This window comes from Rattus norvegicus, chromosome 1, assembly GCF_036323735.1.
Source record: "Rattus norvegicus strain BN/NHsdMcwi chromosome 1, GRCr8, whole genome shotgun sequence".
In the NCBI taxonomy this organism is placed as follows: domain Eukaryota; kingdom Metazoa; phylum Chordata; class Mammalia; order Rodentia; family Muridae; genus Rattus; species Rattus norvegicus.
In genome coordinates, this window is record NC_086019.1 from 2,351,747 (window position 1) to 2,360,309 (window position 8,563).

The window sequence follows — 8,563 nt, forward strand, 5'->3', positions numbered from 1 at the left end:
ACATAACTACAGAATCAGAGGAAATTCAAAAAATCATCAGATCTTACTACAAAAGCCTATATTCAACAAAACTTGAAAATCTGCAGGAAATGGACAATTTCCTAGACAGATACCAGGTACTGAAGTTAAATCAGGAACAGATAAACCAATTACACAACCCCATAACTCCTAAGGAAATAGAAGAAGTCATTAAAGTTCTCCCAACCAAAAAGAGCCCAGGTCCAGATGGGTTTAGTGCAGAATTCTATCAGACCTTCATAGAAGACCTCATAACAATACCATCCAAACTATTCCACAAAATTGAAACAGATGGAGCACTACCGAACTCCTTCTATGAAGCCACAATTACTCTTATACCTAAACCACACAAAGACCCAACAAAGAAAGAGAACTTCAGAACAATTTCCCTTATGAGTATTCATGGAAAATAATTAATAAAATTCTCGCATACCAAATCAAAGAGCACATCAAAACAATCATCCACCGTGATGAAGTAGGCTTCATCCCAGGCATGCAGGGATGGTTTAATATACGGAAAACCATCAACGTGATCCATTATATACACCAACTGAAAGAACAAAACCACATGATCATTTCATTTGATGCTGAGAAAGCATTTGACAAAATTCAACACCCCTTCATGATAAAAATCCTGGAAAGAATAGGAATTCAAGGCCCATACCTAAACATAGTAAAAGCCATATACAGTGAACCAGTTGGTAACATTAAACTAAATGGAGAGAAACTTGAAGCAATCCCACTAAAATCAGGGACTAAACAAGGCTGCCCACTCTCTCCCTACTTATTCTATATAGTTCTTGAAGTTCTAGCCAGAGCAATCAGACAACAAAAGTAAATCAAGGGGATACAGATTGGTAAAGAAGAAGTCAAAATATCACTATTTGCAGATGATATGATAGTATATTTAAGTGATTCCAAAAGTTCCACCAGAGAACTACTAAAGCTGATAAACAACTTCAGCAAACTGGCTGAGTATAAAATTAACTCAAATAAATCAGTAGCCTTCCTCTACACAAAAGAGAAACAAGCCGAGAAAGAAATTAGGGAAACGACACCCTTAATAATACACAAAAACAATATAAAGTACCTCGGTGTGACTTTAACCAAGCAAGTAAAAGATCTCTACAATAAGAACTTCAAGACTCTGAAGAAAGAAACTGAAGAAGACCTCAGAAGATGGAAAGATCTCCCATGCTCATGGATTGGCAGGATTAATATAGTAAATATGGCCATTTTACCAAAAGCGATATACAGATTCAAGGCAATCCACATCAAAATACCAATCCAATTCTTCAAAGAGTTAGACAGAACAATTTGCAAATTCATCTGGAATAACAAAAAAACCAGGATAGCTAAAACTATTCTCAACAATAAAAGGACTTCAGGGGGAATCACTATCGCTGAACTCAAGCAATATTACAGAGCAATAGTGATAAAAACTGCATGTTATTGGTACAGAGACAGACAGATAGACGAATGGAACAGAATCGAAGACCCAGTAATGAATTCACACACCGATGGGCACCTGATTTTTGACAAAGGAGCCAAAACCATTCAATGGAAAAAAGATAGCGGCGGTTCCAACATGGCGGAGCTGACGGTGGAGGTTCGCGGCTCCAACGGGGCTCTCTACAAGGGATTTATCAAAGATGTCCACGAAGACTCCCTCACAGTTGTTTTTGAAAATAATTGGCAACCAGAACGCCAGGTTCCGTTTAATGAAGTTCGATTACCACCACCACCTGATATAAAGAAAGAAATTAGTGAAGGAGATGAAGTAGAGGTATATTCAAGAGCAAATGACCAAGAACCATGTGGATGGTGGCTGGCTAAAGTTCGGATGATGAAAGGCGAGTTTTATGTCATTGAATATGCTGCTTGTGATGCCACTTACAATGAAATAGTCACATTTGAACGACTTCGGCCTGTCAATCAAAATAAAACTGTCAAAAAAAATACCTTCTTTAAGTGCACAGTGGATGTTCCTGAGGATTTGAGAGAAGCGTGTGCTAATGAAAATGCCCATAAAGATTTCAAGAAAGCAGTAGGAGCGTGCAGAATTTTCTATCATCCTGAAACTACCCAGCTAATGATACTGTCGGCCAGTGAAGCAACTGTGAAGAGAGTAAATATCTTAAGTGATATGCATTTGCGAAGTATTCGGACGAAGTTGATGCTTATGTCCAGAAATGAAGAGGCCACTAAGCATTTAGAATGCACAAAACAGCTTGCAGCAGCTTTTCATGAAGAATTTGTTGTGAGAGAAGATCTAATGGGCCTGGCAATAGGAACGCATGGTAGTAACATACAGCAAGCTAGGAAGGTCCCTGGAGTTACTGCCATTGAGTTAGATGAAGATACTGGAACGTTTAGAATCTACGGAGAGAGTGCTGAGGCTGTAAAGAAAGCAAGAGGTTTCTTGGAATTTGTGGAAGATTTTATTCAAGTTCCCAGGAATCTTGTTGGAAAAGTTATTGGAAAAAATGGCAAAGTTATTCAAGAAATAGTGGATAAATCTGGTGTGGTTCGAGTAAGAATTGAAGGAGACAATGAAAATAAACTACCTAGAGAAGATGGAATGGTTCCATTTGTATTTGTTGGCACTAAAGAAAGTATTGGAAATGTGCAAGTTCTTCTAGAGTATCACATTGCTTACTTAAAGGAAGTGGAACAACTAAGAATGGAACGCCTGCAGATCGATGAACAGCTGCGACAGATTGGTTCTAGGTCTTATAGTGGAAGAGGCAGAGGTCGTCGGGGCCCTAATTACACCACCGGTTATGGTACAAATTCTGAGCTGTCTAACCCCTCCGAAACAGAATCTGAGCGTAAAGATGAGCTGAGTGATTGGTCATTGGCAGGAGAAGATGATCGAGAGACTCGACATCAGCGAGACAGCAGGAGACGCCCAGGAGGAAGAGGCAGAAGTGTTTCTGGGGGACGAGGTCGTGGTGGACCACGTGGTGGCAAATCCTCCATCAGTTCTGTGCTCAAAGATCCAGACAGCAATCCATACAGCTTACTTGATAATACAGAATCAGATCAGACTGCAGACACTGACGCCAGCGAATCTCACCACAGTACTAACCGTCGTAGGCGGTCTCGTAGACGAAGGACTGATGAAGATGCTGTTCTGATGGATGGAATGACTGAATCTGATACAGCCTCAGTTAATGAGAATGGGCTAGTCACAGTTGCAGATTATATTTCTAGAGCTGAGTCTCAGAGCAGACAAAGAAACCTCCCAAGGGAAACTTTGGCTAAAAACAAGAAAGAAATGGCAAAAGATGTGATTGAAGAGCATGGTCCATCAGAAAAGGCAATAAATGGTCCAACTAGCGCTTCTGGCGATGAAATTCCTAAGCTACCGCGTACTCCAGGAGAAGAAAAGACTAAAACCTTAAAAGAAGAGAGCACTCAAGAAGCAGCAGTCCTGAATGGTGTTTCATAACTGAAGGAAGTTCCTAGTTTACAGTTCTTTTACATTACAGTTACAATAGTGCTTGTACAAGCTTGCCAAAGATAGAATACGGATCGCCAGTCTTACATCGCACTTTCAGTTCCTCCATTTGGAATTCAGAAAGGGGAGGGATCCTGACGAAATCATATGTTAAACATACTTTGACACCTACTGTGTTAAAAATATATCATCAGATGTGCCTTGAGAATAGTATATGTAACATTAAAAAAAAGTTGCTGGCTATAGGAAATGTTATTTTGTTTTCAAAATATGGCAGAGATGGGGGGAGGTGGGTGGGGTGGGGTCCCTAACGTAATATTCTTTATGAAAGCATTAGCTGCTTTTGTTACATTTTTAATAATATGCAACCACTTCTTCACCTGAGGAAAACTAGAATGAAGCAGTCTAAAATATTTTGCACTGAATTGTAATTTCATTAGTTTAGTCTGGAAACTGGTCTGTTTAATGTGTTTTTTAAATGCTGTTTGTAGAGGCAATTCTGCAGACCACTGGAAATACATGTTAACTCATCTGCAGGGATACTGGGTGATATTGGCAGTGACTGTTCTACATTGAGGCTTTGTTTGGTTTATTTATTAAAGTGTACAGTATTTAAAAATCAAAAAAAAAGATAGCATTTTCAGCAAATGGTGCTGGTTCAACTGGAAGTCAACATGTAGAAGAATGCAAATCGATCCATGCTTATCACCCTGTACAAAGCTTAAGTCCAAGTGGATCAAGGACCTCCACATCAAACCAGAGAGACTCAAAGTAATAGAAGAAAAACTAGGTCAGCATCTCGAACACATAGGAACTGGAAAAAATTTCCTGAACAAAACACCAATGGCTTATGCTCTAAGATCAAGAATCGACAAATGGGATCTCATAAAACTGCAAAGGTCCTGTAAGGCAAAGGACACTGTGGCTAGGACAAAACGGCAACCAACAGATTGGGAAACGATCTTTACCAATCCTACAACAGATAGAGGCCTTATATCCAAAATATACAAAGAAGTCAAGAAGTTAGACTGCAGGGAGTCAAATAACCCTATTAAAAATGGGGTTCAGAACTAAAAAATGAATTCACAGCTGAGGAATGCCGAATGGCTGAGAAACACCTAAAGAAATGTTCAACATCTTAATCATAAGGGAAATGCAAATCAAAACAACCCTGAGATTTCACCTCACACCAGTGAGAATGGCTAAGATCAAAAACTCAGGTGACAACAAATGCTGGGGAGAATTGTGGAGAAAGAGGAAAACTCCACCATTGTTGGTGGGATTGTAGACTGGTAAAACCATTCTGGAAATCAGTCTGGAGGTTCCTCAGAAAATTGGACACTGAACTACCTGAGGATCCAGCTATATCTCTCTTGGGCATATACCCACAAGGTGCCCCAACATATAAAAAAGACACATGCTCCACGATGTTCATAGCAGCCTTATTTATAATAGCCAGAAGCTGGAAAGAACCCAGATGCCCTTCAACAGAGGAATGGATACAGATAATGTGGTACATCTACACAATGGAATATTACTCAGCTATCAAAAACAATGCCTTTATGAAATTCATAGGCAAGTGGTTGGAACTGGAAAATATCATCCTCAGTGAGGTTAGCCAATCACAGAAAAACACACATGGTATGCACTCATTGATAAGTGGCTATTAGCCCTAATGCTTGAATTACCCTAGATGCCTAGAACAAATGAAACTCAAGATGGATGATCAAAACGTGAATGCTTCACTCCTTCTTTAAAAGGGGGAACAAGAATACCCTTGGCAGGGAATAAAGAAGCAAAGATTAAAACAGAGACAGAAGGAACACCCATTCAGAGCCTGCCCCACATGTGGCCCATACATATACAGCCACCCAATTAGACAAGATGGATGAAGCAAAGAAGTGCAGGCGGACAGGAGCCGGATGTAGATCTCTCCTGAGAGACACACCCAGAATACAGCAAATACAGGGGCAAATGCCAGCAGTAAACCACTGAACTGAGAATAGGACCCCCGTTGAAGGAATCAGAGCAAGAACTGGAAGAGCTTGAAGGGGCTGGAGACCCCTTATGAACAACAATGCCAAGCAACCAGAGCTTCCAGTGACTAAGCCACTACCTAAAGTCTATACATGGACTGACCCTGGACTCGGACCTCATAGGTAGCAATGAATATCCTAGTAAGATCACCAGTGTAAGTGAAAGCCCTTGGTCCTGCTAAGACTGAACCCCCAGTGAACGTGATTGTTGGGGGAGGGCTGCAATGGGGGGAGGGTGGGGAGGGGAACACCCATAAAGAAGGGGAGGGGAAGGGATTAGGGGGATGTTTGCCTGGAAACCGGGAAAGGGAATAACATTCGAAATGTAAATAAGAAATACTCAAGTTAATAAAAAAAAAGTGATACCCTCCCCCCAAAATAAATAGAGGAAGGCTATCTCAAAGGAAAACCTGCACTCTCAAGTTTTTTTGGTATGTAAATCTCTAGGACATGTACATACCAAGCCTGCTTCATTCAAGAGCTGTTCCAGGCCCCTAACACGTATACATAAAAGTCTGCCTGGTTTTGCCTCAGTGAAAGAAGATATGCTTAAACTTTGAGAGCCTTGAGGTCCCCAGGAGTAGGGACATGGTGGGGGGACTTGTTCTCTGAGACAGTGGGAAGAAAGGTGGGATGATTACTTGTGGGAATGTGAATTGGGAAGAGGATAATAACTTGAGTGTAAAATATAAAAATAATTTTTAAAGTTCATAAAATAGAAAGTAAATTACCTACATTTAGCAAATGGAGAGAAACTTTAAAAAACTCCATTAAAATCAGGGAGAAGAAAAAACTGCCAGCCCTACTCCACTTTATTCAATATAGTACCTGAACTTTTAGTCAGAGCTCAAAAGATCTAACAGAGATCAAGGTGATACAACTCAGAAAAGAAATTATTACTATTGGACGATGCTATGATAGTAAACATAAGCAACCCTCAAAATTCTACCAGAGCAATCCAACAGCTCACAAATACCTTCACCAATGTGTCTGGATACAGAATTACCTCAAAGAAGTCAGGAGCCTTTATACAATTAATAAATGGTCTAAGAATAGCATTAGTAAAACAACATCCTTTATAATAGCCATGAATACTGTAAAACATATTGGTGTAACTCTAATCAAGAGAGTGAAAGATCTCTATGACAAGAACTTCAAGTCCATGAGGAAAGAAATTGAAGAAGATATCAGAGGATGGAAAGATGGACAATGCTCATGGATAGGTAGGATTAACAGTGAAAATGGCTGTTTTACCAAATCAAATCTACAGATTCAATGCAATACCCATCAAAATTCCACCACAATTCTTTACAGACCTTCAAAGAGTAATTCTATCATTTTCATGGAAAAATAATGAATCCAAGAAAACCAAACCAATCTTGAACAATAAAAAAACATTGGGGGGCTGGGGATTTAGCTCAGTGGTAGAGCGCTTACCTAGGAAGCGCAAGGCCCTGGGTTCAGTCCCCAGCTCCGAAAAAAAAGAACCAAAAAAAAAAAAAAAAAAAACCATTGGGAGGAATTGCTATGTCTTACCTCAGTCTGTATCCCAGAGAAACAGCAATTAAAAATACATGCTTTCAGTACAAAAACAGGGAGTTTGATCAATGAAACAGAATTGAAATCATAGAAATAAACCAACATACCTATGCACACTTGATATTTTACAAAGTAGCCAAACATTATAATGGGAAAAATGAGGCTTCTACAAAAAATGCTGCTTCTCAAACTAGAGATCTATACATAGAAGAATAAAAGTATGTCTGTATGGATCACTATGAACAAAACTCAAGTCTGAGTGTATACAAGATCTCAACATAAAACTAGAAACACTAAATCTCATAAGCTAAAAATATCTTGAATGCATTGATGCCGGAGACATTTATCTGAACAGAACACCAATGCTTTAGGTTATAAGATAAACGATTGATAAATAAGAGTTCAGGAAACAGAATAGGTTATGCAAGGCAAAGGATAAGTTTAATCAGACAAAAGTAAAGCCTATACCTTGGGAAAGGATCTTCACCAAACCTACATTTGAGAGGGGGCTAATAACCAAAATTTATAAAGAATTCAAGTAGTTAAACACCACCAATGCAAACAACCCATTAAAATGAAAGACAGAAATGGGTAAATAAAACAACCATTTAATATATGGGCTAAAGAAGTAAGCAGAGAATTTTAACGGAGGAATCTTAAATGGCCAATAAGCCCTTGAGGAAATGTTGGAAGTCCACAGTCATCAGGGAATCCTAAATCGATAGGGCACAGAGGTTCCATCTTATAAACATGAGATTGGCTAATATAAGAAACAGAAGAGATAGCACTGACGAAATTTGTACATCCTGAGTGAGGACACAGATCAAAAAGGACATTCAGGATACATACACTATTCCTCATACAAATATTGTTTGAATGAAGCAATGTTTCCATTAATAAAACTGTATGGGTCATAGACTTTAACATTCCTTCTTCATTGTGGTAAGGTATCTTTTTTTCCTAACTATATATTCCAAGCTTGTTTGCATCCGTTTTTCCTTAAGTACACTGTGATTACTGATGAGCAGTACTACATCTTCTGATGAAATCTTGATATCTTCACTCCTGTTCTAATGACAGCAAGTTTTCCAACTTACAAGCTACATAAAAATCTTAAAATATATTTCATTTAAAAAAAAAAAACTGTTTACTGTGAGCATCTAGTATATTTCAGGGACCAAGCTGGAGAATAGACTGGAAACAATGTGGACTGATACTGTAGTCAAGTTAGTTGCTTTGTACACAGAATAAAAAAAGATTTAACTTATACATGGAGCACTACTACACCTGTCATTGTGCTAACAGCATATTTTTATGTCTCTTCTTGAGCTGCATAAGCATAAGTGCACAGTGTAATACCTAAGAAGTTGTTTCAAAGCTCTAAATTTAAAGTGGTTTTAAGTAATTATTTTTCATTCTAGCAAGAAAAAGAGAAATAAATGGTCTTATGTAGTCAGAGCTCCCTCAAAATTTCCTTCAGCCCCTGATTTATTTGCTTCTATTTCCC

The 8,563-nt window shown here is 38.8% G+C and overlaps 1 protein-coding gene across 1 annotated transcript; it reads left to right on the forward strand.

The window, feature by feature from the left end:
- The first annotated feature begins 1,600 nt into the window (after window positions 1–1,600).
- On the forward strand, window positions 1,601–3,731 carry LOC134484932 (RNA-binding protein FXR1). Its single transcript, XM_063280786.1, has one exon. The coding sequence runs from the start codon at window positions 1,607–1,609 to the stop codon at window positions 3,470–3,472; it is 1,866 nt and encodes a 621-aa protein (XP_063136856.1). The 5' UTR covers window positions 1,601–1,606; the 3' UTR covers window positions 3,473–3,731.
- Window positions 3,732–8,563: the final 4,832 nt, after the last annotated feature.